Consider the following 14242-nt stretch of genomic DNA (forward strand, 5'->3'; position numbering starts at 1 on the left):
TGATTATAAGGATTTGTATTTTAATCAGATTATGTTGTTTATTGCGAAATCATTTTCAGTATTGAATATCTGTGATATCGTCTTTTGTTTTTACCTTATGTTGTTTTGCATTGTTTTCCATGTTGTTACATCAGATACTGTTTTGTTATAACCGAAAAATGAATATGACATTAAATTAGGATTCCGAACCTTTACGGAAGGATTGAAGGGTTCTGGGTTCTAGTTGTAGAGGAGTGCCGACTGTAGTCTAAGGGAATATATTTCAGTTAAAGGTAGAGTAATTCCAAGCCTTCAAATTAACATTTTAAATATGAAAATTGATTATGATGTAACTATGAATTATTAATTATGCAATGATAACTTTATGGTGCTTTTACAATATGAAGAAAATAAAAACTTCATACAGCTTACTAAATTGCTTTCATTTTTTTCAATATGTAAATTTATAAAAAATATTAAAAAAAGAAAGAAAATAACAACAACAAAATAAATGTATAATAATGTACAAATAATAATTCATTAGAAAGTACAACATGTTATCCCTGTATATGCATTTACAAAATGGATTTTTATACGCATTTACAAATCCATATTGAATCAAAATTTAGAACACTGGCCACGGTGTACATTTCTACCATCCCCAACGCTAGTTATTCGTGCATTTGGACAATGTCCGCCAGGTGCAATCTAGGCCATGAATAACTCCTGTTCGAGCAATACATACATATGTACGTTAGAGGTAACATATCACGAATTGTGGCTCTACTACACTTTTTGTAGTAGTTCTGTGAGTCTCTCACAGTAATTTACCATCGAGGATATATATCGGCTATATTCATGTCTGAAAATTTACACTCGTCACAAAAAGCGCAAGTCAATTCAAGGAATTGTAGCATTTCCTGGGTAAAGAAATTTGCCTTCTTGCTGCCAACCGTGTAGTGTTTCTATTTTCTCTTTAGCTCCAATCTACCTTTGGAAAAGGTCTGGAAAGAAAGCAAAATAATATCTGTTATGCACGGATCGTCACAAAAAGCTCAACTTTAAAAGTTTTATTTTGGAGATCATACAAGAATGCAAAATAGCTTTACAAAAGAAATATCTATTGAAAAAAAAACTCTAGCTAAGCAAACAAATTATTCTAATAACCATAGCTTTTTATGGCGGTAACTACAAAACACACAAAAACAGGTTAACAGCAAAAAAGTTTAAATTTAAATTCATATCTGTATACTAGTTGGATGGTTGTTTTCAAATGCTAAAAATGGAGACGGTGTCCATGGAAACATTAAAGATGCTCCACCGCCGACAGAGCATAAATGATATTCATCATTTGAACAATAATTGGTGTTTAATCGTGTATATATATGTCTAATTAACACAAAAAAAATAATATAAAATAATTTTATTTCGACTTTGGCGCATGCGCAATCAGTACTTCATTCCATATAAGATATAGTGACACGGATTTTTTTCGTGATGCAATTAATTATTTTAAATTTGAACTTGAAGTAAAATCAGAAGCTCAAACGCTTCAATGGTGGTAATGGTGTAAAGTAAGTAACTTTTGTAACTGAAGAAAAATACTAAATCGTCTCCTCCTGTTTTTGATAATGAAAAAATACCATTTGTCGGCGGTGGAGCATCTTTAAGAAGAAAAGCGTAAGGAAATTAGAAATGATACTGTATCAAATGTACTTTGCCATTCAGATTTAGCCGCCGCTTTTAATCATGTAATATGGACAGGTCCATGTCAGCAGGTCAGTAATAGCTGTACAAATGATCGACGGACTCCATCCTGTAATATTCCTATTTATAGAAGCACTGTTCAAACAAAACAATCAAAATACACATTGAGATACATTGTAATAATGTTGTCTTGACTAAAAACTACTGTAAAATACATTGTAAATAATCTCTACAAAACCTTGTAAAATACATTGTAAATAATCTCTACAAAACCTTGTAAAATACATTGTAAATTTTTTCTACAAAACCTTGTAAAATACATTGTAGTGTTCTTTTCACTTCAAAATATTGTTAATTTCTCTAGCAGACATTGTGTAATACATTGTAATTTTCACTACAAGACATTTATATCGCGGGCAGCGAATAAGCAGATGAAAACAAATTATGTAGCAGGAGAGACAAAACATGTGTTCTTATTTGACTTGTATTGATAGAGGTAAATTTGCCTTAGTAACCATGTACTAAGACCATGTACCCTGTACTTCCTAAGGGTCTCAAATGGTCAACACTAATCAAAGCCAGCCATTTTTTTTGTAAGTATCATAGCTTTCAAACAATACTCTGAATAAAGTTTTGTGATGCTCGGGAAAATATAAGAAATAAATTTATTACTAAGAATAATGAACATTGGCCGCAAATAGGCGGACTGCCATCATAGGAAAAGGTTGATTACCGATGAAAATATAGAGAAAAAACATATATACATTGTATTTTGAAGCTAACTTTAGACAACACAGAAGCTAACTTTAGACAACACAGAAGCTAACTTTAGACAACACAATTTTATTATTTGGATAATATAAGCTTACCTTCATCGACGGCAAAAGAGCAAAATACACGAATAGGGCCGAGACAAAGAGATATCTAGACAAAAGTCCGCATAATATGTTTATTATATAACGCATAGCATAAATAAAGTATTAAATAACTAATAGACGAAAACAAACTGTAAAACTGATTTAATTCATGGAGGTGTACAGATAATTCTTTAATATTAATCTTACTGAAACCGTGGAATGTACATGTACGTTACATTTAGATATTCATAGAAAGCACGATCAGTGTCACGGCCAATGAAAGACTCTTATAGTGTCATGAGAAAATCGTTTTCTATTGGCTAAATAGTGACGCGCTTTTAAAACGCTATCAAAAATCATTTCATAATGGCCAATGAGTGACTCAGTTTTATATCATGAAAAAAAGACCAATGAACGACTCGCTCTTATAACATGTAACAACATAATTTCATTGGTGAATGCTTATATAGTATAAGATAGGTTTAAAAACTTACTGAGCTCAATTGTGTTATTTCCTGTATTGAAGGAATTCTGGAGTACTCCGAACACACACCTGGAACAATAGTAGTTTGACCTTTCTAACAAATTGATCAAAATTAAGATCCTTGTTATCACTACATTGGATAAGAGGATCTGACAACATCTTATTAGGGGTCATGTTCAGGTGTCCTTTGGAAATAGTCAATCGAATTGCTGCCTGCAAAATCTTGAAAGTGAATTTCAGGGGAGGAAATTGTTTGAAAAAGCAGTCAGAATTATTTTCGTGTACGTAGTCATCTCGCCGTTTCGTCGTTTCACAAATCACATTAATATTCTACATTTGCATATTAAATAGTTATCTGCCTTTGGAGGTATGTATTAATTGTGACGCCATGTGTTTGAGAGCGTAGCATAATACGTTTAGAAGAAAATGACGGGAATTACTCCAACAAAATAATGACGTCACAATTGATATCTAACCGCAAGTGCACTTACTCTGCAAAGACGTATTATGGAATTTTACATGTCCTGCCCCTAATATCTCGAAACGAATTTAAGTAAAAAATGACTTTTTTATAATTTTTACGGGAAATCGAAGCCAGGTTATTGGATGTTAAAAATAAAACATTTTCGAAATAACTACGTGTTATAATAGCCCTTACGACAAGCTATATATACACATATGCTATATATACACGGTTGGAATTACTTCCTTGTCCCATATGTTATATATACATATGTTAAATAAGTGAAAGCTACAAAATTGCTAGTTTTAGGAAACGAAAATAGATAATGAAGAACAAAATTTTGAAACATTTCAAATGTTTATGATTGATGTATATACATATGTATAAACTATTTCTAAAGAAATCGTATATTTCTTATGCATGCACACGTATGTAAATATGTATCGTATTACAATATGAGCAATGGAAACCCAGAGTATTGGGAACAGTACTTACCTAGCGCCATCTTTGTGCTGCTGACATACACCAGTTGGACACGTCACCGTGGAACATGTATCATGAGTGACGTCACATCTGCTACCATGGTAACCCATTCGACAAATACACATAATACCGGAGTGAGACGTCACACACGTCCCTCCGTTTGCGCATGTGGTGACGTCACATTCAAACTCTTAAATCAAAATGGTACAATGAATGAAAAATATTGAATACAATCTCAAAAATGTCGTAAAAAAATAAAAAGGTCCTTATTATATGATATAGAACAGTAAATATAATGCAAAAAACTAGATGCCTTGTCGTACGTTCAATCTAAAATTTATGATAACGTAATATATGTATCTTTATAACTTTTTATCAAGTTAAAAATGGTTGTTGGCTTTCAGAAAATATAACCTGCAATTTATAAGACAGTACATTAAGAAATAATCCGAATATTTCAATAAAAATAAGACTTACCATACTGGAAACGAAGTCGAAAAATACACGATAACACGCGGTTTTAACAACACTAGTTACATGTACAATAGACCCCCGATAATCCGGACGTCGGTAGTCCGGATAATATTCAGTCCTGATTTAAAGTCAGGGAATTGAATACCGTAGCGGTATATTTTACACGATCTTATAAGAACAGATAATCAGGCAGTCCGGAAAATTCGTAATCTGGATTAGGTTGGGTCATATATGTCCGGATTATCGAGGAGTCAGTGGGTAATTTACATACAATAGTAAGTCAGGTTATTAATGTAATGCATGAAACAATACACACAATGATGACGTCAATGTCTGTCTTATTGGAAAAAGTGAAAGTAATTACAAATTAAAAATGTCATTTAATAATTGCTAAACGAATATGTCTCATATATAAGGTCTGTGTGGGACTACAACGAATCATTTCCGTCAAAAAATATCTCATGAAATAAAAAAGAATAGAATGAGTTGTTTTCTACAGGGCATGCGTGCTACAAACTGCTATCACCAAATATCATCACAAACATTATGATTAATAAAGTAATTAAGTACAATATTTTAAATGCAATATTATTTTTAAACAAAGAAAAATGAACATAAACTCTATCACTCTTGCCTCTGTTTCCAATGAAATATAATATTTCATAAAGCATGATTTTTTATATTTAAACCCGTAAATCTTGGAGATTGTAACACCCGTCATTCTTAATCTATATTATAGCAAGGAAACTAAATAATGTTTTAAACATCTCATGTACATGTATATGGTGTTGTATAAGTGAAGTTTTCTCATCAATTGTCTTTTTCAAAAACAGCAAAAAATAAGCTTATATCCATTGTTCTTTATAAGAAAGTCGTAATGTTTTGGCAATCATATTATAGATTACTATTAGGTTATTAATCAAAGAAAATAATAATCCTATTAAGACATACGAAATTTCCAGTCATTATAAAAATATACATTAAATAATTATTAGTATTCCGATTTTGCATATTACAGAGTTAGCTCCCTTGCAGGTAGGTATCGACTGTTATACCATTATTTTGTGAGCGCAATTCACGTCGTTTTCTCCAAAAAGTAAAACATTAAGCTAACAAACACTTGCTGTCACAATAATAACATACCCACAGGGGCAGATAACTCTGTAATAACCAAATACAGAATTAAATGTTTAATCGTATAACCGGTTACTTTCGCTGGTCAAAATTGTGGCAATTGGCATTCATAAACTAGAGTATTAAATGTTATTACCTTTTAATCCTGGGGAGGAGTTGTTTGTAAAACTGCACCTGAAATTACAAGAAAAATGACAAGAAAGATATATTATAGTTACGAGTTACCAAAGTACTTATTATTTTGCTATCAAATAAAATTGGTTTACGGTAGATATTTGGTAACAGTCTATCATGGTACTTAATACTATTAAGGATGTTCCACCGCTGACAAATGGTATTTTTTCATTATCAGGAACAGGAGCAGACGATTTAGTATTTATTCTTAGTTAGAAAGTTACTTACTTTACACCATTACCAAAATTGAAAAGTTTGAGCTTCTAATTTTGATTCAAGTTAAAAATATGAAAAATAATTATTCGCATCCCGAAAAAAAGCAGTAGCACTATATCCTATATGGAATGAAGTAATTATTGCGCATGCACCAAAGGCGACAAAATTATTTCATGTTATTTTTTGTGTTAATTAGGCACATATATGCACGATTTAACACCAATTATTGTTCAAATAATAAATATCATTCATGCTCCGTCGGCGGTGGAGCATCATTAAATAGAATGTGCTTCTTTTATCACATTTGACTATCTGTTTATTGAAATTAGTGAATAATGACATAAACATCTGAAAAAAGTTGTCCATGTGTCTGGAAATTTAGTTAATATTTTAGAAGAGAAAAATTATTTATGAAAAAATTAAATAGTTTCATTTATTTTTTGCTCAACATTGGCTAAAAATAACTGTAAAATGACAAGAAAAGAGAAATAATGATTCTAAAAATAACTGTAAAATGACAAGAAAAGAGAAATAATACAACACATATAAATACCTGTATCCGGAACCAACAGGTTCGCATATACTGTTACCACAAGGACGACTTGCGCATGCGTTGGCTCTTACATCACACAAGCTTCCTGTCCATCCCTCAGAACAAATGCACGAGAAACCGATATTTTCCTGAACGCACGTTGCCTTGTTTTGACATGGTGACGTCCTGCATGCAATGTTTGCTGATTGGCTACTCGGTTGGGGTAACGACGGTACTCTAAATTCACAATTTTTCCCGTGATACCCCACTGGGCATATACAATTATAACCGGAAGTCTTGTCCTCACATAGACCGAGGCCGCAATCCGCAACTGCGCATGTCGAAACATTGCAATGTGAACCTAAAATAGACAAAAAGCATCGATTTCGTATATTTGCATTTTATATCACATAGTTACGAATGTAAGATTTTATTTATAACATAACTTTTATCAATATAGGTATAACTAAAATTTTGTCTCTATATACAACAATAGATAGCCGGTTCGGATGTGACATTTTCGTCTACTGAGACAATTATGCGACGTCATATATAAGTTATGACATCATAACTACATGCGACGTACAGTACCTGCTTAACAATGGATTCGAACTTTACCAATAGTTCATTGCGGACCCCCAAAATTGACGAAGAATATATCGATTTTCCCCTCGTAATGTATGGATGTTGCACGTTTCCAAATAACGAAATTTGAGTGCGCAAAAAACTTTCAGTATATTAAATATCATACAAACCGACGTATCCATTAGCACAGGAGCATGAATACCCATTGTTGTCTGGATTACATGTTCCATGGTGGCATGGTGACGACGAACAGGGGTCAAAGGTCGAATTACAATGTCGGTGGTATTTGTTATCCGGGCACAAACATACATATCCTTCCGGTACATTGGAGTATGGGTAACATTGCCCTGGGCTACAGACATTGGCGTTACGTTCACATACCGTCATAGCTACGTCACAGAATTGACCTTTGAACCCACCGTGACACTGACACGTGACAGACGAGTTTGTTTTGATACACATTCCATTGTTACAGTTTACGGCAGTACAAAGGTCTATTTCTATCTCACAGTATTGTCCAGTGTAACCGACATCACAAGAACACAGATCATTTAGGTTTGACGTGGACACACAGCTTCCATGTTTGCACGGAGAAAAAGTGCAAAGGTCAACTGCAAGTTGATCACAATTCCTTCCGGTGTATCCTGTTGCACATTTACATATGTAGTCCCCGGATGTATCGCCGCATGTTCCATGTACACACGGATTTGACATACATGGGGAAAATTTCATATTACAGTGAGTGCCTACATAACCATCAAAGCAATTGCATGTGTAATTATACCTACTGGTCACGACGCACGTGCCGTGATCACATGGTTGATCTGCGCATGCGCCAATGAAATTCTCGCACCGATCTCCCGTGAATTCGTGTGTACAGTTACAGCTGTAGCCATTCACATGGTCAATACATTGTCCGAGGAACAAACATGGGGACGAGGCACAATCGTCTATATTTTCCCCACAGAACTGACCAGTGAATCCTACTGGACACTCACACACGTAACTCTGGTTCTGAGGTTTACACGTGGCATTGTTCTTACACAGATTGCGTTCACATGGGTCAATGGTCACTGAATTTAAAAAAAACAAAACAAACAAAACATTTCTCATTTTTGCTTTCGATTGGAATTTGAGTGAAATATTTTAATCAACGAAAACTGTCTAGGATCAATCGATGAAAAAAGTCTTAGGTCATTAAGAAGTTAAAATGGTTTTATTCTATGACTACATTGAATCAATATTATTGAAATACATATGTACACATCCTTATCCTAACTTCATTCGTATATGAAACGGATTGAGAATAATGATATAAATTTTATACAGATTGAGCTTTGATTCCCCTAATTTTATAAACTATTCCAGCAAGCAAGTTTAATTGTTGTACGTATACTTCAGAAGTGCTTGTCACTTAATTCCAGCATATTAAGTCATACTGTAAATATGTACTAGAATTGTCAAATAGTGGCACAAAAAATACAAAAACAAATTAAATAAATAAATGGATAGATAAAAAAAGTTTAATATATTAGCTTTTAATCCCATTCAGCCACAATATAAGTAGCATAGTAGAAATTATTGTCTTTGTTATGTTTTCCATCAAAATATACCTGTCAATAATATGAAATGAAAAAAACCCCATATTTTTGTAAATTCATCGACATTAATATACAAAATTATGAAACCTACCAAATTGGTATATCGACTGAAATGCAATCGGCACGTCATCAGCGTTATAAGTGACATACAATGACCCCGATGATGACGTCAGCAATGGCGGTTGTGACCTATCGCTTGTGGAGTGACAATAATGTCCAAGAACAGGGCTAGATCCGGACACTCCGTCATAAATTGTCAATCCAGTTTGTCTACTACATACATTCTCTCCAAAGAAAATTGTTGAAAGCAGAATTTTGACCTGTTTTCCGATGGGAGCCTCGATTTGAACATGACACTGTCCGTGCCGGAAGGACTTGTAAGGGAATCGGAGGGAAGCAATAGCTTGAGGTCCATAGTTCTCCGGAATAGTGGCATTACAAGGCCAGCCTAAAAGGTCAAAGGTGAAGGTTAGCGCATGCGTTCTTGGTCTGGTTTGGTTTCCTAAGTATAACGTCCCATTAACAGGTATGGTCATTTAAGGCGCCCACCCCTATATGCAGTGTGTCGTGTGTGTGTTTGGAAGTCTTTATGTTTTGGGAGTCTGTGGTATGTTTCATATTGTGTCATTTACAAAACGTATAGTGCTGTCCTACTGAAGCAAACAGCTAGATACATTGGACAGCATATTATCCACCCACAGTATTAAGACAACAGGAAAATGGAAAAATGGAAGAGAATTAACAAATATTGAATAGAACGATGACGTTTATAGGAAATAAATTGTCATAGTTGAAATTTCACATTAGTGCTGTACAGAAAACTAAGGCATTGATTTTATGTACGCATATACTCTGGTAAAATCTAGATTACCGATATAAGATATAATGCATATGATAATAAATTTTATAGTTGCACCTACTTGTATAATATTGATAATGGTTGTAGATACGACTCGTGAGAAGAGTTATCTCCCCTTGTCCTTCTCCGTAAAAAACATTGCTGAGACCACAGGCGCCTGTGCTCGGACTGTGTGAGAAGGACATACAAGTCTGTGACGTACTGCGCATGCATTCATATGCGCATTCCTCAAGCGTCCTGTTGAGTTTGATCGAGAAGTAAGAGTTTTGCTGTTTGAGAGCCGCGTGGTCATGACTTTGGAATAGGTTAGCATATGAAGCTGAAAGTAAAAGAAAATATTTCAAAATGAAAAACATATTAATCATCACTTAATGGTAATAATAAAGAAGATCTATGATTAATCTATACGTTACTACCATGAACTATCGATAAACCAATACAAATGAAATACATATTCTCATTATCATATGAAGCTGAAAGACAAAGAAAATATTTAAAGATTAGAAACATATTGACCATCACATTATGATGATGAGAAAGTGGAGACATGAATTATCGATTAACAAGATAAAAATAGCAAAGCAATAACACGTCTGCATTCGTATGAATGAAATATTGGCACGACTCGATAGGATACAATATTGATAATATATCGCTATTCTCACTCTGATTGAAAGAGGTGTATGCCTTATATGGAATGAAATGTTAATGTGTTAATTTGACATACATTCACATGAGTAAATATCAATTATTAAATCAAATGGTGAGTATCGTTTATGCCCTGTCGGCAGAGGAGCATTTCTGTACCAGTTAGCATCATGATGAATTTACGTAATTATCATCATGGCAAAACATTTTCTCCCATCACTCTTATGATAATCATGCTTAGCATTATGAGTCAATAGTGCAGCCTAGACTTGGTGTAGTAATATCTATATACATAAATAGGAAACCTGTTTACTGCCATCAATTTAGTCCGCACGGTAAAATTTACATTGTCGGAAAATGAACAAGTCTTTTAAATGTGTGGATTATTAAAGAGTAACTGAAACGTTATTGAAAAATATTGAATTTTGTTTTCTTTTTATAGGGACTATTTTTTATCACATTGACCTTCGCTGTTAATGTAAAATGACTGAAGCGGGGAATCGATTGTTACTAACATCTATAATATTTTCACTGTGAAATACACAAACAAATGATGATGTAAAAATTAAAGGATTTTTTATTGCAACTACTGGAGGTTTACATGCAATCTGAATGGTAGATAAATATTCAAAGGCACTTTTATATTTATCCGTCATCCAGATTGCATTTACATCTCCAATGATTGGAGATCTAATAATCTTTTAGTTGTTAAATTAACGATATATGTAGAAAATGCAGTTAGCGATATATTACAGCGCAGCAATTCTGCTACGAAAAACAATAAAGTCCGTTAACAGTATATATTTATATAGATAAAAGTAAACAATATACTACCTTTGCTTCTCTCATAGTAATCGACCGCTTGGTTATCTTTCAGTCCAAGAAATCCTCCGTTGACGACAAGTGACGTCACATTGGTGTGCACGCACATTCTACTTCCGGGCGTGTATTCAAATGCATAACATGGAAATGTCTTCATTCGAAAGGCTAAGGTACATTTTGCCGCGCAGAGTTGGAGACTGATGTCATGGATAATGGTGATCGAGTTTCTAGGAATGGGAGCGACAAATTTCCCGTGAACTTTTAGGTATTCACTCAAGGGGGCGGGGGCTGAAGTGGAGAGATTTGAATATGAATATATAATAAAGATATATACAAAATGAATTGACAAACATCTGTTTTCAGCAAAATCGGATTACTCTTCCGATGCTAAACTACGAGCTAATTTAACTACATGTACAAATAATCGTCATGATCACCACATGTCACGAGATGTTTTTTTTGTAAAAAAAACTACATTAGCTTAATCAAACAAAGGACACGTTCAGGCGTTCATGGAGGCGAAAGTATCAGATGAAAATGATATTTTTTCAACCAGATCTCGTACTTATCGCATCCACATTTTGGATTACAGCCAGGGTCATTTAAGGAGGGTATCTTTTGTATGCAATATGTTGCGTTGTGTGATGTCGGTATGTTATAGGATTATAGAGTAAAAAGTTTACAATCATGGCTACATGTACTAGACACAAACGATTTGTTACTTAACTTATAGTTCCAAGGTATTTTACATAAAATATGATAATTTTATCCACCGCTGACGAAAAGTATATAGTATCCACAATATTCTTTGCCTGGGTTTATAAAATGAAAATGTATTGCTCAATGCAATTTAATATAATGCATATAACATTTTTTCTGGTATATTTTTGCTCCAGATAAACTTTTTTTCTTACATGATTGACATTTCACAAATTTAGGTCAATGTGACCTATTTTAGACCCCAAGTTACATTTTCCAAAATGTTTTATTCTTAGCATATAAATGCATTATAATTCATGAAAAAAAAATCATTCAAAAGCATAATTTCGTTCCATCAGATCTGGACAATACAGAAAATTGTCCCTCCTGTTTACCCCCCATATCTCACAAGAGACTCCGACCTGACCTTCATCATACATGTATGTTATATCATGATGTCCTAACCCCCGTGTATCTGTAAATATAAATAATGCTTATCGGTCATGGTCACCAAAGGGCCTAAATTGACACTCCTCCTTTACATCATATTAGCAACTAGGGTCATGTAAGGACTGTATGCGGTGTAGAGAGTATATGACGTGCGCGATGCGTGTTTTGTGAGACTGTAGTAAAACCGTGTTGTGTTTTTTTCTCTATCAAAAACAGGGACAGAAGAATAAGTATTCTTCTTCGGGAACAAAAGTGACTTACACTACCCGGGTACCAAATTAAAACCATTAAACATTTTATGAAGAATAGATTGCGCATGTACCACAAGCACAATGATATATTTTTATGTATTTTTTGTGTAATTAGACAAATATATACTTGACTAAAAATTGAGTTATTGTTCAAATGATGAGTGTAATTTATGATCTGTCGGCGACGGAGCATTTTTAAATAACATGCTGAGCAAATCGTTCATATACGTATAATGCACTGTCATATGACCATTTCGCAAAAAGCGAGAGAAATAAAAATATACTTACTATTAGTAGAGACAAGACCTACGACTACTGAGTATAAAACAATATACAAGGAATCTATACGAATATCCATACTGCTAGGTCTGAAGATACTAAATTCTGAAAAAAATTGTTACAGTTTTGATATATTTATATAAAATTTCCATATCACGTTAGGCCACGCCCCTTCTTCAGTAATATGACAATCCTTTCCCACCTAACCAACCCCACTCATTAATTCATTTGCATAGTCCACATCGCCACGGCTCCTCCCGATTTTACAAAAGTTTATATCAAGTCGCCTTCCTTTAATGAACCGCTTTCTTATTTGCCACGCTTTATTTTCATTGTATTAGTCCCTTCAATATTGTTAACACGTAATGGATCGCCCCGCCTCCAGTAAGCCACGCCTTCTGAGAATTATGGTTAGCCCCTCGTCTGTTTAAACAAGTTTAAGTATTATGGCTGGACCCGCCCCCTTTAAACCAAGTATTCGAAGCCTTATGAACGTTTACATCCATATATGGATACCAATAACAAGAGACAGAAATTAAAATCAACATATCTATATGCCTGTATATATCCATTCCATAGCAAGCACAAGTGTTAAGATCGTGACATGTCTACTATTTACTATAAACAGGTGTACATATATCATACTTTGTATTGTCTCGCCCAGGCAGGTGTAACGATACCATACTCCGTATTGTCTGGTCTAGGCAGGTGTGAATTGAAGATATGATTTGGCCATTTTCAATATGATACTTGCAAATAAGTCACATTATTCTTTGTTTATTTTACTGAAAACCAAATGTAACTATGCACATGTTATAAAATTTACAAACGTTCTATTACATATATTATTATACAATGGTAAATGGCAGCATGTAAAATGAAGTATTTACATAAAATATAAACATAACAAAAATGAACATTATTGTATTCTGACATACCGAATATATAATACCCCTTTCTACCTCATGCTAATGATAAATGTGCTGGCTAATAGATAATGGCCTTCCGATATCGATTGGTCGAAATTTGAACTTTGACCCGAACTACTTTTTTTCTCAGTATCACGCCAAAAATAGTTAACGTTATTATTATTTGAACTCTGATCGCTGCATGCAGATGTAGAACAAGTCACTGTTGAAATCGGATGTATGATGGATTATTTGGCGGGAGGTAGATGTAAATATTCCCACGTGTAGTTCGACAACTGGTAGTTTAATATCTATGGATTTATGAACCTCGAATAAAAAAGACCTTAAGTATGTAGGGAATGTATGTAAGAGTTGTCCATGAATAAAATGATTTGTTATGATACATTCTTTATATAATTAAGAGTTTTGAATATTAATGAGTGCATAGTTGCTTACAAAGATATCGCCGTATTTACAAACGTGTTTTTTTATTCTGGCATTCCTTCAAGATGATTTATTGTGGCAGAGAGAGTTTATTATCGCGGTTATTTGATATGGAATTTATTTAACACTATTTTATTTAACACTATTAAGCTATTTTTTAAAAGTTACAAACGACGCTCGCTAAAGCTCGTGT

At 33.7% G+C, this 14242-nt stretch overlaps 1 protein-coding gene across 2 annotated transcripts; it reads right to left on the bottom strand.

Moving 5' to 3' along the window:
* Window positions 1-498: 498 nt before the first annotated feature.
* Window positions 499-12790, bottom strand: LOC138306167 (fibropellin-1-like). 2 transcript variants are annotated; one of them, XR_011205795.1, is made up of 10 exons: window positions 12707-12790; window positions 11031-11306; window positions 9610-9867; window positions 8781-9137; window positions 7259-8161; window positions 6525-6864; window positions 5718-5755; window positions 3986-4163; window positions 1696-3096; window positions 499-983 (listed from the first exon to the last, which is right to left on the bottom strand). XR_011205795.1 is itself a non-coding variant. In XM_069246559.1 (9 exons), exons 1-9 carry the CDS (start codon window positions 12774-12776, stop codon window positions 3006-3008), a joined length of 2511 nt encoding a protein of 836 aa, XP_069102660.1. In that variant the 5' UTR covers window positions 12777-12790; the 3' UTR covers window positions 499-3005. The 2 variants fall into 2 exon arrangements, 1 of the variants encoding a protein (XP_069102660.1); XM_069246559.1 differs by having other exon boundaries at window positions 499-3096.
* Window positions 12791-14242: the final 1452 nt, after the last annotated feature.

This window comes from Argopecten irradians, chromosome 13, assembly GCF_041381155.1.
Source record: "Argopecten irradians isolate NY chromosome 13, Ai_NY, whole genome shotgun sequence".
In the NCBI taxonomy this organism is placed as follows: domain Eukaryota; kingdom Metazoa; phylum Mollusca; class Bivalvia; order Pectinida; family Pectinidae; genus Argopecten; species Argopecten irradians.

Coding starts and splice junctions, on each gene's coding strand:
- LOC138306167 (XM_069246559.1), bottom strand. CDS start 12,776: ATGGATATTCGTATAGATTCCTTGTATATTGTTTTATACTCAGTAGTC. Junction 5,756..6,524: donor CCTGTTGGTTCCGGATACAG/GTATTTATATGT, acceptor TTGTAATTTCAG/GTGCAGTTTTACAAACAACT. Junction 4,164..5,717: donor CTCCTCCCCAGGATTAAAAG/GTAATAACATTT, acceptor TTTTGATTTAAG/AGTTTGAATGTGACGTCACC.